At 35.6% G+C, this 20,119-nt stretch overlaps 1 protein-coding gene across 6 annotated transcripts in view; it reads right to left on the minus strand.

Annotated features, from left to right (window-relative positions):
- Positions 1-14,544: 14,544 nt before the first annotated feature.
- ARHGAP42 (Rho GTPase activating protein 42) overlaps positions 14,545-20,119 on the minus strand; it is a 287,856-nt gene continuing 282,281 nt past the window's right edge. For 5 of the 6 annotated variants that reach the window (XM_038568211.1, XM_038568212.1, XM_038568210.1 and 2 more), the window contains one exon: positions 14,550-19,873. In XM_038568211.1, the coding sequence (XP_038424139.1) occupies positions 19,785-19,873 (89 nt within the window). In that variant the 3' untranslated portion in view covers positions 14,550-19,784. Of the gene's footprint in view, positions 19,874-20,119 lie in introns of all 6 variants that reach the window. The other variant, XM_038568209.1, reaches the window with a different exon arrangement.

Below are 20,119 nucleotides of genomic sequence, written 5' to 3' on the forward strand. Positions count from 1 at the left end.
TTTAGAAAAACAGGATTTAAATCCAGAAAGTTCAACTTCAGAGTTTAGCCACTACTCTATCTGAACCCTAATATAGAGTAAAACCATCAATACAAAGAGCTTTTGCAAGAGGAAAAAAAAACCCAAGTGGGAGAATTCAATGAAAACGTAAAGATACAGATAGAGATGCAGTATCTATCTATATAATATATAAATGTATAATGTAAAATATAATAGATATACACAGATAATACATAGTAATATATAGATAACATAGTAATACATAGATAATACAGATAATATATAGATATGATAGATATGTAGATACATAATATATATGGATATGTAATGTGATATATAATATATAGATATATAATATAAATTATTTATCCAGACAACAGAAAGTTTTTTTTCTTTTTTCTTTTTTATTGAGCCCTTCACCTATCATTTATGAGGAAAGAAATAAGCAGCTTACACACAGAGTTTCTTCTGTTGAATTGGAAAGGGCCCAGAAATCTACATACCTGAATGAAATTACCACAAGAGATCAATTAGCATAAGGCCTAGAACAAAGTCAGAATGCAAGAGGTCTGATTTCTTTTCTTTTTTTTTTCTTTTTTTGGCAATTGTACTTCCCACCACATAATTGCTCCAATCTCCTCTGTAATAAATAACTCCACACTATGGGAAATTTGAATTTTCTAATAGTTAATTCTAATAGATTTAACTTATGTTTCAAGAAATGTTTGTCAAATCCCACCTCAGCATAAGTATGTGGCTTCTCTCACTAGGATGAAGCAACAGCAGAGAAAACTCCTCCCCGGAGATGATGCTCCAAAAACTAAAACAAAAAATAGAGATCAGGACCAAAATGTTCTGACAATAAGATTTCAATGAAGTGCTTCATATTCACAAGGACCTGACAATACTGACTATGATTGATCCTATACCTGAGGATTTCTTTCTTTTTTTTTTTTTTAACAAGCATTTTTAAAATTTTTATTTATTTTTTTAAGATTTTACTTATTTATTCATGAGAGACACACACACACACACAGAGGCAGAGACACGGGCAGAAGGAGAAGCAGGCTCCATGCAGGGAGCCTAATGTGGGACTTGATCCTGAGAGTCCAGGATCATGCCCTGAGCCAAAGGCAGGCGCTAAACCGCTGAGCCACCCAGGGATCCCTATACCTGAGGATTTCAAACTAAAAGACGCTGGACAGTAGGTTAAAAAAAAAAAAAAAGAAGAAGAAGAAGTTTTTTTTCTGATGCTGCTCCAGAAAGCCTATTCTAGATGACTTATTTTAAATGTTCATTTTCAGGCAGCCCCAATGGCCCAGCAGTTCAGCGCCACCTTTGGCCCAGGGCGTGATCCTGGAGTCCCGGGATGGAGTCCCAAGTCTGGCTCCCTGCATGGAGCCTGCTTCTCCCTCTGCCTGTGTCTCTGCCTCTCTTTCTCTCCATGTCTGTCATGAGTGAATAAATAAAATCTTAAAAAAAATAAATAAATAAAATTTTTTCGCCACTTTCTGGTCACAATCATCCTTACTTCACACACACAGCCAATATCTCCTTGGTCCATTCATTGTTCCAGATGAAATAATGCAACTTTCTCTCAACACCTTTAGGTTGGGCTGAGCTCTCCTGTTTGTTAGCAGCTGTCTGCACTCAAAACTCTGCCAGATTTTTTTTTTCCCAGTAGATCCTGTTTACTTGTAAGATAAATGAGGAAGTTGTGTTGAAGATAAGAACCTCAGATAATTGTTAAGAGTTTTTTCAGCCAACAGGACTTACACTTCAGCCAGAAGAAAAGAAAAATTAAAGCCTTCCCTTAAAATTCACTGAAACCCACACACTAGCTACATCCATGGTTACGTTGTTTGCTTTTTTTTTTTTTTTTTTTTTTGCGTTTTTTTTTTTACGTTGTTTGCTTTGAGAATATTTTAACATTCTGAATATTTGCCATCATTTTGAAAACAAGGTTTTACACATGAACACCCATGTTCCTGGCATCTCTTTAAAAATCAGAAAATCTAAGCCTATGTTTTTGCATAGCAACAATCAGTTGGAGCTTCAAAGGTTTGTGACCCTCAGGGCCAGTACTCTGTAAAATCACCATAGCTTTACTTGCCTACTTCACACCATTTTATTAACCTGCATGAATTAGTATGTATTCAAGCCTGAGACCCCTGCTAACCCATATCATTTTGGTCAAACTACTGTCTGATGCTTCTATCTTTCATCTCTTCAAATATGCTGGGGAGTCCTGTGGGACAACTATGCTATTTTATAAAAGCTTCATAACACACTGTAAGATGTGTATTATTTCTATTTTTCTGATGGGGAAACGGAGGCTTACAGATGCACAAAATTATACAACCTAGATCTACTGCTTAACCAGGATGCCAACCAGGTTTTCTGTCTCCTAGGCCCAACCCTATTTCCATTAAACTACAATTCCTGTGGGCCAGTGAAGCTGTAAGAACAAAATGTCCACAAATGTAAGCACACATACTGAAATACAATTTACACTCATAATTAGTCAAAATGTTATATAAAGCTATTGAGATATATATGTCTTCCTTGATAATGAGGGTATTGAGACTCTGCACAATTGCACAGAGCAACATTGGATTGGAGTCTAGGATGTAGGGTTTCAGACCCATCCATAACACTCATTCGTGTTGTCACTCGAAAAAGTCTTCAGTTCATGTGTTCAACATTTTATAATAGTCTCTGGCCATAAGTGGTGACATTCCATGTTCAGAGGCCTTCTACAGAGACCCTCATCTCTGTTAGTCCACTACCCCTTAAATGTTCTTTTTTACTTTTTCCTTTATCTTTCTGTCCACAACTATCTTGTCCATCTGAAATAGAGCAGCCCTCTAGAAAAGTGAGAAGAGGTGGGTACAAAGAAAGCGTTTACTGTATAGAATGCACTGTTTCTAGTTGAACTATGTTGCTCTGAGCTATTTACTGCAATGAGTAACTTTTTAAACAGATCCATTGTATTCTTATGGAATTATAAACAAAATTTATTATGAACAAAACATTCATTTTTAAGGTTAAAGCTTACAACTCTATAATACGTAATTGAATTGGTGATTTCAGGCACTGAACATATAAATAGGAAGAAACATGATTCAGTAAAGGTTTAAATGTATACATTTATACACCACACATATATATGTTAAGTCATATCTCACAAATACAGACCCTACTATATTAGATTTTCTGGTTCCTTGAAACACACAGATTAAATTAGTAGTACTTAGTCACTGTGTATGTGCAGTGTGGCCTTTCACATATGATTGATTTAGTTCTGAAAATGGTTTGGCTTAATAAAATGATGAGAAAAAAAAAACAAAAAACAACAAAAAAAATGATGAGGAGGCAAGGTATTTCATTTGACTGTGAAAGAAATTCTATTACAATACTTAACTAAATAATGTTTTTTTTTCTCATAAAACATCAATTTGGAGTTAATCCAGGTTCCATGATGATATAAATGTCCCAGGCTCCTACTTGCTTTTATTTTTATGGCCACAAAATGATTGCTCCACTTCCAGCCTCCCATCCATTTTCAAGGCAGGAAGAATAAGAGGAAAATCACAAGGAAGAAGGGAGTAGCAGTAGCACTTATTACAAAAACAAAACTTTCCGAGAAACTTCCCATTTATGACTTCTATTTATCTCAGTGGCAGAAACTGTATCAGATAGACTTCATATTACAAAGGAGTCTGAGATATAGACTTTTTCCACGATAGAGCTTTTAAAATTCAAGCTTTTATCAAGGAAGGACAGAGATCAGACTTTGGATAGGCAACTTATGGAAAGCTCTTTCCCTGGGCCCATAGCTTATGGTTTCATGGAGCTCACAGTGTAGTGGACCACAAATAGGTAATGGTCAGATGCAACCCAGGTGCTATTTGTCTCAGTGAAATTATAATACAGGATACTAGGCAGAGGATAAAATCCAGAATCTATTTCCTGAATTTAGCACATCCTGAAGCCATACATATACTCAGCTGGAGGACACAACTCTCTTTACCTGTGAGGATTATACTTGTAAGTAGCCAATTACATCTACTTCTACAAGTTACTCCCTTGGCAGCTTTTGGCCTCATGGAAGGCTACTAGGGCAGCTCTTGGGCACACTGCCTTATATTCCTTCTCGAGAGCATCAGTGTTTCCAAGATCTGTAGGTCTGCAGAAACCAAATTAATTAGTTAACATAAAAATTCAGCCACATGTAACAGAGAACAGAAATTTTAAACAAAATGGAAATTTCTCTTATATATAATAAGCAAATGGTTTATAAGGATGGTAGTTCTGCTCTATGAAATCATGCAAGGATTCAGACTTCTATCTTGTTGCCTCATCAAATCTAGAGAGTGTACCTATCCGTGTGGTATAATATCACCTATCTTCCAAGCAGTAGGATGAAGGAATTGGGGAAAGGAAGAGCTTGTCTCCTATCTTTAAGAACCAACAAGGAAGTTGTATGCATTTATTCTCTTACTGCATCAATTGAAACTTAGTCACATAGCCACAAATAATACCAAAGAAGGCCAGGAAATGTTTATTTTTCAACTGCTATTTCCCTAGCTAAAAGTTGGGGTTTCTATTTCTGCAAGAGAAAGAAAAACATTAAAAACAATCAATGGGAAACAACCAATAGTCTACCATACTCAACTATGAAGCAGAAGAGCTCAGGTATTTCCAAAGCTATGGTCCTATTATTATTTCAATTATCTATTGCTACAGACCAAAATATGCCAATATCTAGTGACTTAAAGCAATTTATTATTTTCCATAATTGTATGTGTCAGAATTTGGGGAGGCCCATTCTCCTGTCCCACAGAAGTTGTCTGGGATTACACAAACCTGGCCTCTGGGCTCTGTTAGAAGGTCCAAGATGGTGTCACTCATGTTTAATACTTTGGTGCTCTTCTATGTGACCTCTCTCTTTGCTTCACATGGTGTCAATTAATTGATTAGACTTGTCCAAACTACATTACAGCATAGTGGCTGGCTTCCCCAAGCTGCCAAAATGAAGTTAGGCCAAGAGCTGCCATAGCACTTCTACCACATTCTGTTAGTCAAGGCATGTCATAAGGCCAGCCCAGATTCAGGGGGAGGATTAATAAATCCAATTTTTGATGGGTAGAGAGGCATGCACATATAGAGAAAGAAGGAATTGATGGTGAAGACTGCTACTTCTTGAAGAATACCAACCACACTCAACAAGCATAATTTAGAATTTTGATTCTTCCTGCCTTGTCCATCTCTACCCACTGACGTAGAGAATAGTTGGTCTTTAAGGAATTCCCTGCTGTTTTCATTAGTTAAGTTTCATAATTAGTAATAATGGCAACTTATTTAAAGCTTCTATTATTGAGAGGCATTTGGTTTGTTTAAGGCAATATTTCTTACCTACACCGGATTTAAAGCTATGTATTTGTTTTTAATATATATTAGGGAAAAATAGCTAATACATCAAAACCATATTTCATAAATATGGTTTGTCTTGCTATGACAAGACCAAAAATAAAAAATATTCGTAGTCCTAGATTTGAGTTGTTGTCTTAAATAAATAATATTAAGGTTATAGTTGGGCATAGGAAAAATTCTATAGGTGATACAAGACATCTGAAATTGGGAAACACTGGTTTAAGGGAGATCATGAAAGTTGGTTTGAAAATATTTAGTGCAAGTCCTAGTTCTACCAAGTACAATCATTAAACCTCCATAAGCCTTAATTGCTATACCTATGAGATGATTATATTTCCTAATTAGCAAAATTTGGAGAATTTTAAAGGTGAATTCATATGAGGTTCAATTTGTGAAAGTTAAAACATTATAGAAATTTAAGGACTCCTAAATAAAGACTTACTTTCTCTTTCCTAGTCTCAGGCAGGATGGAAAAAGGACACCATCCACTTGGAAAAAAAGATTCCTGGAAGGCACCACATTCATTGGGGACACTGCATATCACAGGAAGCAGGGGCTAATCTTGCCTGCCAATAATGCATTCAGAAAAGTAATACTGCAGCAATTCAAAACCAATTGAGGAGTGGAAAATTATCTTGGCCAGCTGGGATAATATTAGTTTCAATTTCATCTTCAGTTCAATATCATTATTGTTATTCCATTCAGATGTGTCCCTCTTGTTTACTCAACCAACTCTCTCTCTCTCTCTCTCTCACACACACACACACACACACACACACACATGCATGCATGTAATGCACGCACTTACCTCTTACGTTGGCCTTCCCAACAAAGTTCAACGAAAATCTCACCATCCGAGACTACAGACCAGGAAATTATATTACTGCTTTTTAAAAATTGCTTATTGAACTGAATTTATCTGGAAGCATCTAAATCAAGTTGTCTCCTAGAAAGCAGGCTGGAGTCTTAAAGTTTGAATTTAAAGTTAGTTTTAGAAACTAAGAATATTGTGTCTTTTTATACCCACTGTTGATAAGCTGTTGAAACTATGAAATATCATGTTACACATCCTGGTTCTTATAATTTTGTAATACGCATTTCCCAAAATTGGATTACTGGAGTCCAATTACAGGGGTCATAATATATGTGTATTTTATTTTGTTTATCAAATCTTGCTAAATATTTTGGATCAAAGTGTTGGAGTACTTCACAGATAATTCACAGATAAGTGTTCTCCTTTTCCTGCAGCCTCCACAGAACTAGCTATGATGTCCATAGTTTTGCCAGTCATCTGGGTGAAAAATTGTATCTTATTGTCAGTTTAATATGCATTTTTTAAAAATAATCTTTGCAAATGTTTATGTGCATTTCCTCTCCTTTAAATTGCCTCATAGTGTCCCTTGACCCTATTTCCTATTATTTTTTCCCCAGTTAAATCATAGGAGTGTTTTGCAAATTAAGGATATCATCTCTATCTTTTGTGTTACAAATATTTTTCCAGTCTAAAAGGCATCTTTCAACTTTATAATTTTTTAAACTATATAAAATTTAAAAATTCTATTTCATTGTCTTTTCCTTTGAGATTTTGTAATTTCTTGCTTTGAAATGGTCTCCCCTACACAAACTCCTCATATTTCTTCTATTTTTTTTTATTTAACTGTAAGGATTTTATATATTCTTCTATAAATCTGCTTTGAATAAAGTGTGAAGGAGGTCTAATTTTGTTTCCTTCCCTTTTGATAGCCAATTATTCAATTAACCTCTTATAAAATTTTAGTTTTATCATACATTGTTTCTCCAAATGCTTGAGTATGCTTTGTTTTTTAACTAAATACTTGCTTAATCTATTGCTAATACTGTGCTATTGAAATTTCTATAATTTAAAATTGTATTAATAACTTATAGCATAAGTACTGCTCTCATTCTTTTCTGTCAATACTATATTTGAACACATTTTTTATGAGCCTCCAAAAAAATCTATTCTAGAAGATGGGTCTTATTTTAAGTCTTTTCATAAGATGTTGGATTTCTTCATCATATAAGTCCCAACTTTCTTGATGTAAGTATTCTTATGCATTTTATTCTTTTTTTGCTATTATAAATGTGATTTCTCCTAGTTTTAATTGGTTATTACTAAATAAGGGGAAAGATCTCTTAATTTCTTAATTTCTATGTGTTACTTTATATTTATACACTTTACCAAATCCTTTAATCAATTCCAATAGATTATTTTGTCTGTTTTGTGGTAGAATGTCTTGGTTTTTTAAGTACATAATCATATTTTCTGGAAAAAAAAAAAAACCTTTATCTTTTTATCTGCTTTTATGAAAGACATATGCCAATTATTTCATTTTACCTTACCAAATTTGCAAAACTTCCCACACGATGTTGATTAATCATTAAAGTAGAAATCTTGCCTGTTTTCTAATTAAATAGAAAAAGACTCCAACGTTTTGCTGTTGATCTAAGGTAAACAGTGTTTACAAGTGTGTCAATTACCACTTCATTGCCTTCAGCTCCAAAGACATTCTCCCTACTTTATGACACTGGGGGTAGACCTTGAAAACATTTCTCCTTTGCTACTTGGTGCAACGTTAGGCTTTATCAATTGAGAGGTAGAGGGACACTAAGCAGAACAGGTAGGGCAGCCCAGTGGCACTCAACTTCTCCATCCTTGTTCACCAGTTGGCACCTGCCAGCTAGTTTCTCTGCCACAAATGGTTAGGTTCCTGTAGGCCAGCTCCAGCCCATACTCACTAGCAAGTTCCTAACAACTGCTCTATTGCATATCCTGTAGTAGCCATACTCTTTCCAATAAGGTCTGTATCTCAGGTTCAAATGGGCTCTTAATTCTTAATTCCTTTGTACTCTCCCTTTGCCCTATAGGTACTAGCTGCTGTCACCATGTGCTATCTCTGTAGTCCTTAGAGTTCGATATTAAGTTCTTTAAAAGGCACCTTTTACAGTTAACAAATCTTTATATTAATTTTAACTTGTTCTAATTACTAGGGGTTTTTCTGTTTTCTGACTGGAAACATACTGATATACTATTTTTAAATACCTAAGAAGGACATTAGGTCCTTCTTTAAGACTTTAGGACATAACTCCTCTATTTTAGGAGAACTCCTAATTAGGACATAACTCCTCTATTTTAGAGTTATTTTAGCACTGGCTGCCAAGCAAAAAACAGACAAAAACAAACAACCCACCATCCAGGATCGGTTCTGCAGCAGGTAAGCCTTGACACAAGCAGCATGAAAGCCTGGGCAAAGCCAATCTCTGCCACTTTTTGAGGCTTCATTCACTTTACAACTGCAGAGCTTTGTCCTTCACACCACATAACAATCCTTAAGTAGTGCAAGAACTGGTTTGCTCCTGGATTCCTCAAAGGTCATGGGGGAAGAATGACAGGGCCATTTTTTGCTCTGCAAGTGAAAAATTCTTTCTGGCACATGGATTTCCTGAGTTCACAAAGCAGAAGAAAAGGTATCTCCTCAGCTTTTAGGTCATATCCCAGCCCCAGGCAACATACTGAAAGAAGATTGCAGCCTAAATGTTCTGTAGTATTCAGTGGCCCCTCCTCATTAATTTCCCCTAATACCTGCTGTGGTCTCTATAAGCATTCCCTCATCAAAGAATAAGCACAAATCATTAGGCTGGCCTGTGCTTTTAAGCTTAGTCTAGTGAGTATCAGTCTTTTCCCAGCCTGATATGGAAGAGATCAAGCTGGTCCCAAGTTAAACTCTACTCCCATCTTCCATAGTGCTAACTCTGGGTTCAGACAGACATTCCAGCCACAACCTTTAGCTACTTTGTACACAGCCGCCATTTGGTATTCTTTGTGTTGGAGAGGACGTAGGTCAAATGTGGAGTTAATATATTTGAATTTGATCATATTTATGGCCCCTCTTCCTAGGGGTAAAATGTGCATATATAGACACAACACATTTACTATACGCTTAACGGAATTCACACTTCCCATCCCCACCACCTATGTCCATCCTTGGAACTCATGTTAAAGCCCCTGGATTTTATGAGACACATTAAGCAATCAATCTCTAGGCCTTGCTGCCGGTGCCTACAGGGTTCCCAAAAAGAGGAATAGCTCAAGCTGAGTCCACATCACCAAATTTACTAACCAATTCCAGCCACTCACTCTGTCATGTACTTTTGGCAGCTGTTTTCAGCCTTGATAACTTTGCTCAATGTCTTTATTCCTGATTCCTTCTTCAGCAACCTACAGACATCTAAGCCCATATGAATCCTCTAAATTACTCATTCAAAATAGTCATGTCATGTCACTTTGACCTCCGAAATGAGTCATTTCCCTGTTCTGGCCTTGTTCATCTTTTCTAGAGTTTATGAAACATTGTCTTTCCAGCCACATTCCTGCAGTGCTGGACACAACATTCATGTAAACTCACCCCTCCATTCCAGTCTTCCTAAAACTAAAATCTGAGTATGCCGTTCTCCTCTCTAAACCCTCCCTACCTCCTCAGATTGGCCTTCATTCAATCAATCCTGCTTTTTATGCATTTTTTTTTTACCTCATTCTATCCTTCCACAATCATGTCAGTGTGCCAGTGCAAGCGCTCAACTTTACAGTGACTTAGAACTAGATCTAATCCATCAGAAGCTTCGTTCAACTTTAAGTCTCTAGGTCTTCATTCTCTGTCATATTCTATCCTTTTAGGATTTACTTAGGATATTTCCTTCTGGGTATAAAACTTCTTCTAATCCTCTCTGCCTTCTTTTCCCCTCTAATTTTTGGGGTTATTGTGTTCTCCTTTCACACTTTGTGCCTATATCACACTTACTTTAATTCATGTCTGTCTCCTTCATTGAGCTGTGAACTCAAGAACAAAAGACCATGCCTAATTCTTTTTTGAATGCTTGGCACCATGTTTGGCACTGTTAGTTGAAAGGATGAAGACATAAAAAAAGAATTAAATAGAGCTTATCTCCGTGCTTCCCTATCATCCACTCTATTCCTCTCTTCTCCCCCAAATCCTGTTTGCCTCTTCCTTTGTGCAGCTGGAATGCTGGTGCCTTGCAGAGAGCTCCACTCCTTTCAGCTTCTCACCTCAGCCAAAACTTTGTTGGATGATGATATCATCCACCAACTTACAATCAATTCACACTTATTCTTTATCTATATCCAACCAATCTTCTTTTTCATCATTTCTGCCATCTTCTGGGTTCAGAATAGTGCCTTTTCTCTGCACTCCAACACTTACTCTTTTTAGCATTTCATCATATAACATCTCATTGACTTTTACTTACCTGTTACCCAAATAAACCATGGTCCTCTTGAAAGGAAGGGTAATACCTAATTTACTCAAGATTTCCAATGACTTGCACAGGTCTTGGTGCTCAGTAATTGCCTTTTCAGACTGGTTCAAATATTCATTGATTTTTGTTTTCTCTGTGAAATTTTGACAAATGGTCAGTCATCCAGATGCACTTGAACACTCCCTATAATGGAAAGCTGTTTCTTGAGTTCTTTAGAATACTTGATGATAAAATTACCTTTTTAAAACCTTAATCTCAATCTTTGTGACTTCTTCCAAGGTTCTATCTTTGGCCTTTGTAATAAGACAGGAGTCTACTTTTTTTTTTGCCCTCAGATATACGCAAAGGCTTCATTCAAAGTTCTGTTAAGCCTATGCTTTTCAAACTGCATTGTTTATCTAAATTATCTTGCAATCTTGTTAAAATGCAGATTCTGATTCAGGTTCTGCATTTGTAAGCAACTCTTAAGGTGTTCAAAGGTCACACTTGGGAGTAGCCTCACTCTGGCCTAAAACATTTTTCAGAGGATCAGGTTTCTAGTATCCTCACCAACTTCTTCTGGATAAACTCGTTTGCCAAAAAACTTGTTCAAGTGTTGTGATACATAAAACTTTACCATACTCCACTTGGTGTAGTAAAAAGGTGGTTCATTGTAAAGAGTACGGAGTTTCAAAGAAGGACATCTGGGCTTGCCACTACCAACTATGTGACACTGAGTCAGAGAAATTAACTTTCCCATCAGTTTTCTTTCAAAATAAAAGCGGGGGTGGGGGTGGGAGGGTGGGGGAGGGACACCCAGTGGTTGTGTCTAGTAGTTAAGAGGATCAGAAGACCATAAAACAGTACAAGGGAGAATGTTTGCTTTGTGGCTGTTGACCATAGATTTGGGAGCCATGATTTAACTTTTATTGCTACAGTTTAATGTCTACTGATTCTTTTGCCATTTACATCAGAAAGTTGCAAGCTTAACTATCAAACACCTCAAGTCTTTAATGTAGCTACCCAGTAATACCTAGTAGATAGGAGGCATTGGGCTATGTATTTTATACCTATTTTCAGAAATTTTCACACACCAAAAATTAACAACAAAAAAGTTTTTCTCCTTAAATAGCCAAGTCTGGTTGAATGTTACTTTTTTCCCTTTTCTGCTCCCTGTGCAATCATTAGAGAAGATATTCATCAGAGTATATTCTTTTCAGGTAAGGTTAGACTTTACAAAGATCAAAGCATGGAAGCAGCCCTCCCCACACATTCAAAAAGCTAGTGGTCAGATCACAGCAGACAGGAGTCATGATTCTGCTATAAAGGTGCTGATAGGGCCCCCTCAGTCTCCAAATTAGCAGAAATTTAGACTAAGTCATTTCATTTCTTTTTTTTTTTAAAGACTGTATTTATTTATTCATGATAGACACAGAGAGAGAGAGAGAGGCAGAGACATAGGCAGAGGGAGAAGCAGGCTCCATGCAGGGAGCCCGATGTGGGACTCGATTCCGGGACTCTGGGATCATGCCCTGAGCTGAAAGCAGAGGCCCAGCTGAGCCACCCAGGAGTCCCATAGACTAAGTCATTTCCATACCTGTTCTGAAGGGCCCTAAGGGTTCTTTGGAGATGCCAAAGAGGCTGTGGGCCTGGATGGAGGAAGGGAAGGCATTCTTTAACACACTTGAAAGTACACACTCTAGTAAGGTTGGATCATATTTGTTTAACATATTGTTTCATTTAAGATTTATTTGAAGAAATAATTGTTACTTTGAAAATGTTTGAAAAGCATTTGAACTGTATATTTGTTAAGGCAACTTATGACTCATTCATTCTGTGGAAAATCTTTCTGTAATTAGGTGATTTATTGAATATCAAAAACCATGATGAAGATTGGGAGATAGGCTCTTATTTTTCTTTCTCTAGCCCAGGCTGACCCTGAAAAGCTTTTTCAGTAGACTGGCTTCTGGCAATATGGAGGTAGAATGTTTCAGATAACTAATCTCTATCAACAAGCGGAATCCTACTGAATGCCATGCTTGACTCATTTACCCTAACACCCAGAAACAGCATTCACAAGCATTTAATTTTATTATTTTGGGGATCTGTGTTTCCCAAGGGTATCCTATATAAAGAGGTTTCAAATGTTCTCATCTACATTTTTAAGAAGAAGAACCATTGTATAAAAAACTTGGAAAAATCTTGCTGGGACTCAGCAATGAACTAGTGATATGTCCCACACACAGATCCCAATTTAGCAGAGAAAAATGTGAAAGTCTTGAATAAAAGCAACTTAAATTCCAAAAAGGAGATAAGGTGGCCCCGGTTCATGTCACAATCTTGTGGCTGACTTTGTTACTGGTTTTTTTTTTCACTATTAACTAAACTTTATACTTTATTTGGATATCACCAGTTTTTCCATTATGTCTTCTTTCTTTTCCAGGATGCAGTCCAGGGGTCTGCATTGCATTCTGCTCTCCCAATTCTTCTTTTATCTATGACCTTTCATCATGACCTCCACAGACTGGAGAAGTACTGTTATCTTGCAGAATGGCCCCCATCTAGATGTGTCTGGTGTTTTTCTTATGATTAGACTGGAGATATGGATTTGGGGAAAGAATACCACAGAGGTGATAGGCTTTTCTCATAACATCATATGGATTGCAAGATGACCACATGGTATCACTGATGATGTTAACTTTATCACTTGGTTAGGATAGTGTCTGACAGGCTTCTCTGTCAAGTTACAATAGTTTTCCATACTCTTAATTTTTGGAAAGTAGTCATCACTAGGTCTAACAACACATCCTCAAGGAGTGAAAAGTTAAACTCTAATTGCCTAGTGGAAAAAGTAATACAATTCCAATTATTTGGAATTCTTCTCTATGAACAAAATTTACTGCCCTTTGTATCAGTGTAGATTCATGGATATTTTATAATTTGAGTCATAATCCAATAATCTGATAACATTTTTGTTGCTCAACCTATCTAGCTTTGGCATTGGGAGTTAGTTTTTGTTATTTCTAAAATATCAATTATAAGAAAATCCATCCTAGGTTAATTTCTTCCAATCTAACATTCTCAAACAGTAGGTGATCCATGATTTCTCATAACTGTTCTAGTAGTCCTTTCCTGGGTAACTCATTGGAATTTACTCACATTAGTGAGTAATTTAGTGAGTAATTACTTACTCACACTAGTCTTTTAATCTCAATAGTCTTGTGTTATGATTTTATTGCTTCTCTTTTGATACTGAGGAAAGCTACAGTCCAGTTGAACAAATCAAGTTTATGCTCAGTGGCCCTATTTTTAACCTGTCAGGCTTAGTTTTGCAAAGTGATTGTTGCACTCCAATGATCCACTTAACAGCACAAAACAAATACATGATTCTCTTTTTTCTGATACAGAAAAACAAAATTTTAGGTAGAAGTCAAATAATGATCAAAAGGGTCATAACTAATAAAAATCTAAGGGTGTATTTGCATGTTGAAACTTCTTCCATAGTACATTTGTAAACTTTTGCAAAGTTATATTTTCAGGTAAGCATACATACCTGTTATATTTGATATTTTGTTTATGGCTCATTTACTTCTCTCTTGTAGACATCTGCATCATTAATAGGTAGGTACCAACATTAACATCTTTCTGAATCTATCATAATGCCAATTTCTCAGGAAAAGGTCCAACTGGCAGGAAAAGGTTACTAATTCTGCTATAATTTTCCACTCAGCCACATTCAAAATGACCATTCATAGTACTTGAAAGTTTGTTTTTTCTCCATATGAATCCAAGATGGCTGCCCTCCAACACAGTGGCTCTTGAAGTACAAAAACTAAATTAAAATGTGTTTACATCGTTTATTTTTTTAAAGTAATTTCAAATACAGTGTCAACATACATTAAAGATATTGTGGCAATTGAGATTAGGAATAACATAAGGTTATTTACATGTTTTATATATATGTGTGTATATATACACAAAGTGAAGACAAATACAGAAACACTACAAACAATTCAATATGATAATTTACTGACAATCATTTTCACCATATTTATTAATCTGTCATGTTAGTGGCTACAAAAAATTTCTAGTACTGAAATATAGTATCTAAATATTCAATTTTAACATAAACTATAGTACTTCAAATTTTAACAGTATATAAATAGGATTCTGAATTTTTTTAAAAAAAGTCATCTTCCCTGCCAAACTCCCTATTTAGTTGTAAAGGCTTCAGCTCTTCTCGAAGTCACAGCCCTCAATGTGGTGATATCTCAGATTTTAAGCATAAATCATGTGCAGGCCGTATTCTCTGTAAAAAGGTAAATGAAGATGCAAAGCCATATATAAAAGTTCTAACATGCTACCACGTATAAAACAATGAACACTTTTAATCTAAGAAACTGAATGGATTCAAGGCAAAATTAGGCTACTCTCAACCCTGGAAGGGTAAAGACCAAAGGAAACACTGCTAAGAGACGGCAGATGGTACAAAGGGGAGAAAATGATCATCTAATGAGGTGGTATCAGCACTTTTGGTCTCCAGCTCCCTCCATCACTTAGATTCCTATTGTAGCCCTGTACATAAACATCTTGGATGTTGAAGGATATTTATGTTTGTAATAACTATAAGTGACCCCTGCCTTTTGGGGCTCCTGAGTAAGCACAGAGACTCCATTTCTCCCTGTAGCACCAAGAAATGTTCAACCTCTGAACCTGGCATCTGTCTTGAGGGTCAGAGAGGAAGGGATGACCTATCGGGCTCCCTAACCAATACAACAGCTTCTAAACACTGATCTAGCATATTCAGATCAGTCTTCTGCCAATGGTTCACTGTGAGCACTGTCAACATTCTTATTTGAAATTCCTTATTTAAAGCAGTGGATGTAGCTGCCATAAAAAAATGAAAAATCTTATTTATTGATTTGACCCTTTACAAGTACATCTCACTTATAAGCCAGAGTTCACCTAAGATTACTACAAGTAGAACTTGCACATTTGAAGCCAGGAGATTTTGGTGGCAACAGAAGGATACAGTGAATATATCAACTAAGACTAGTTGATAAATACCTGGCAGTAAGTTTGTAGATCAACAGGAGACAGGTGGGATATAGACTATTCAGGAAGTTTAACTTACTTTGTAAAACATGTTTTGATTTTGGAAGGTAACCAAAAAAGACTGGAACCAAAAGTAAATAGCGATTTCTACCATAATGGGAAACCTTTAGTCAAGTGCAGAATAACTTCTGGACAATAGTAAAGTCTCTTGTTTTTTTCTTTTTACCAAGATTTGGAGCTCTACTCAGTGATGTTATTAGGTCATACATAGTAACGGCTGCAAATTACAAAGGTATTGTAAAAAAAAAAAGAACAAAATCTGACTGTAAATGGTCTTACCGACTTACTTGACTCAGTAAGGCAAAAAAGTTTAATTCAAGTTGGAGTTCTAAATGCTAATTAAGACATCCTGAATACATAACTGAGGGGTACACTACAAATACAGTTGTTTGAAAAAACTCTTCTACACCAGCATCTATAAGTGATATCCTTCTCATATCAGAAATAGACATAGACCTGAAGAATGAGGCTGGGAATAACAGGGTGAATGAGGTTATCACCACAGGATTACGTTGCTAGACTTTTTTTCCTTACAACCTAGTGGATTTTTTTTTTTTAAACTGGTGGGTTTTTAAAGGGCGTGCCACAATATGTAAAACCAATTATTATAGAATAGGAATAAGTCATTATCTATCTTTATTTTTTCTACTTGGGAACTTGGATAGTTTGAGATTATAAAGTATATATCTTTTTCTCCACCACCCCTGAAAGAGCTAGCTAAGAAGCCATTGTTGAGAAATTTGGTTGCACTCATTCACATTACAAAGCACAGAGAGCCAATACAACTACCCAAACCACTCAAATCAAATAAGAAGAAATGGCACTTCCTCATACTTCATGGTCTTCACAGGAATACAAAGATTGTTTTACTTTTCAGACATTTACACATAGCACAAGAAAAACCTTCAGTTAACTGACTAGTTTCTATAAACTTGGTAGAGTTATGGCATAACAAAAGAGGCACCTTTTAAATATGTAAGTGTTCTGTACTTAGGGATATTTTCACATAGTACACAGGATGACTAGCTTAGATTTATCAATCTCTTCCTCATACTGAGTATACCATAAGTAGTGTTTAGAGTGTCCACACTGTGCTTTCTGAAGGTGTGGATGTAACATATCTTCATATTGCCCCTGAAAAGCTAAGGTTTCATTATTGAAATGTGGTTACAATTTTTAATGTGATCTTGTTTCAATGACTGCCATTATCTTGTGTAATTTAGGTACCATGTAAGTTAGAGCACGTCTTGATTTTCTCAATGCTCATAACTACCTTATCTGTAGGAAACTTATTTCTAAGGAAAAGCAGCTTTAGTCTGTCTGCAGTTTATGGCCATAACTTGCTTACACATGTAATCAATATGAAGAAAAAGGACCATTTCCATAAATGTTAAAATTGCAAAAGGAAGTACAATTCGAACAAGCACTTATACTTTTGTTTCAGAAAAAGGACCATACTAAGTAATACCACAATAAGTGCCTCACTATGAGAAATGAGGGCTTCACATCCACGTCTTATACAGTAAAACCTTTAACTCCTCACTGATCACAATGGAATTAGCTCTCAGATAAATTAGAGGAAGGAACACTCTGGGCTGTGTGAAAATAAAATGAAGGTTGAAATTTCTCTATGCAGCTCCTGAAGTAGAATTCTGAATCTTTCTTTGGAGTCAAGTTGATCTTTGGAAGAAAATCAATTTGCCATTAAGAGGTTCTAATCTAGTAGAATGCCAGATGATGGCAAGGGTGTTTAAACTAAGGGACTGGTACACTGGAAAAACGACCTTCTGTTCCAGCAGAGGGTAGTCAGGGTGTCAGCAATGCTATTATCTCTAGTAAGGGCCACCAAAGATCTAGAGACCAAAAAGCTCTAGCAACACCTGATTATAAGTATACAAAGTTCAATATCAGAAGGTAAAAAAATAAAATTTATCAGATTTTTTTCATTTTATTACTAATTTTCACAACATTAAATATTTTTCATTCCTTTATTTCAATGCACTGGTATTTATTTCTGGTTTGATTCTATCTAATGTTATTCTTTTTAAGTTCTAATCCAGTATTCCATTTTTAATTTTAAAAGCAAATCTAAAAGGCAAGGCATAGTTGTGTGTATATGCATGCACATATAATTTAACCTGTGAACTCTAGAAACATTCATTTAAAGTGGAAGAGATTGAAACTACAGATTATATTATCACATAAAAAGAGGTTTGTGCAAGTCAGTACCTGAGTATCTGTACAGTGAAGAACTCTGAAGTAACAAGTAAAATATCATGGCCTAGTGGATCAGTATGGTGGCAGGCAATGAGAGTAACCAGCTTTTTGGAATCTTGAGAAGAAAGACTCCTTGCCACATGCAGGTATTTATCGAAATACTATATTAGAATAATTGGAATATAAATAATGGTTGATGCATGACCAGATGTTGATGATATATTTAAATGGATAGTGAATACTTATTTCTATGCTCTATAAGTTCAGTGAAATTCTTAATAAAGGCTGTAAATTGAAAGGTATAAAAGAAAATCATGTACAGATTTTATTCCTGCTAAAGATGGTTAAACAATTTTAAAATCTGTGGTTTAAAATTTAAGAATCCTGTATCTTTATGTTTGGTTTCTATCACAAGCATAGAAGTTAAAAGGCATGGCTTCTCCACTTGTGTCTTTAAAAAACAACTTTATCATTTGTACAAGAATTTCTCAAAAGCCCAAATTAGGTATCAATAAAATATGTTAACACTTCACAGTGTTACAAGTAGAATTCAGGCTGCATGCCTTAAAACTGCATTTTTTACACTGTTTTCCTATTATTGTAGTTGTATTTTGTGATGCCACTATAATCCCACTAGCAGATGATATGTGCATATGACTTATCAGTATTTATATGTTAATGTAGTAAAATTTCATAAAATCCCAAAATAATAAAGATAGTTTTACACATTCCCTAAACCAGGCGTCAGCAAACCAAGACCCATGAATTAAATCTTGCTTGCCAGGTTTGCCCATCCGCTAAAATATTTCTATTTTAAAATTGATTTTAATAATTTACAGAAGAATGACATGCTGGGACACACAGAATTTTGATTTTCAAATTACAGGATCCATAAATAAGTTGTGTTGGCACTAAGCCATGTTAATTTGCTTATTCATGGTCTATGGGTACTTTCTGCTGTAAAGGTAGTGTTGGGTATTGTGGTGAAGATCTTTAGGGGAATGCAAAATACCCACATATTCATTGTCAGGCTTTGACAGAAATAATCTGCTGATTCCTTCTATGCCCAGAGAAGGCATCTGGAATACTGAATGGAGTGTTTATATTGAAATCAGTGTATGACTTAATTTGGCTTCATTTATAGACATCATATACATTATTCCTTCTGAATATCATCATCTACTTGGTAAACAAATAAAAATAAAGTTGTGTGAAAAAAACTTATTGTTTGAAATGTTTAGGACCAAACAATCTTATATAAAAGACGTAAATTCTTAAGAAAAAATAATAAATGAACAAATTAAATCACATTTTTAAGTCATGATTTCAAGGTTCCTCAGAAAACGCCAGACAGTAAAGGACAGATCTAAAAATCCTTATAGCAAATTTCTAGTTTCCCAATTTCTGGGATATAGTACTTCATATAGTATTTGAGATTCTACGATTATTATAGAAGAGACAATGTACAGATTTACTTATCAGAAAAAACAGGGGAGGAAAGCTTTTAAAATAAGAAACCAGTCAAGAAGTAAAAAATAAAAAGAATGGCTGGCAAGCAATTTAAGGATTTTTTTTTTTTTTTCTTTTCCATGTATAGGGAGCTACATAGTCTGCTGGTGTAGAAACCTGATAGAAATTTAGTTTTCATTTAGCGGGCTGATTCCCATATCTGTGTCAGATAAAATCATAGCACTTATTATTGTTACCATGGATACCATGAAGATACTGCCATCCACTAAACAGTATTAGAGGAAGACAACATAATTTTCTGGAACTAGTCCTGTTTTGCCTTCATAAGTTGCTTTCAACCATCCTGGTTCCACTGATGGGTACACTGACAAAAAATAAAAAACAAATGTCATTCATTCAACATTAGCCCCAAATAATTATGTACACAAATGGGTAAAAATCCACATCAGATTGCATATATACACTCAAGTTGTCAAAACAGTGTCATAGCATCTTTAAGGCTGGAAATGTCCTTTTCCATTCATGTAACCAATCTCTCGTCCTCCCCAATCCCTCCTATCCTTCCATCTTTCCTATCTCCCCCATCCTTTCTTCCTTCTGCCTCTCTCAT

The sequence above is a fragment of the Canis lupus genome, chromosome 21 (assembly GCF_011100685.1).
Source record: "Canis lupus familiaris isolate Mischka breed German Shepherd chromosome 21, alternate assembly UU_Cfam_GSD_1.0, whole genome shotgun sequence".
NCBI classification, from domain to species: Eukaryota; Metazoa; Chordata; class Mammalia; order Carnivora; family Canidae; genus Canis; species Canis lupus.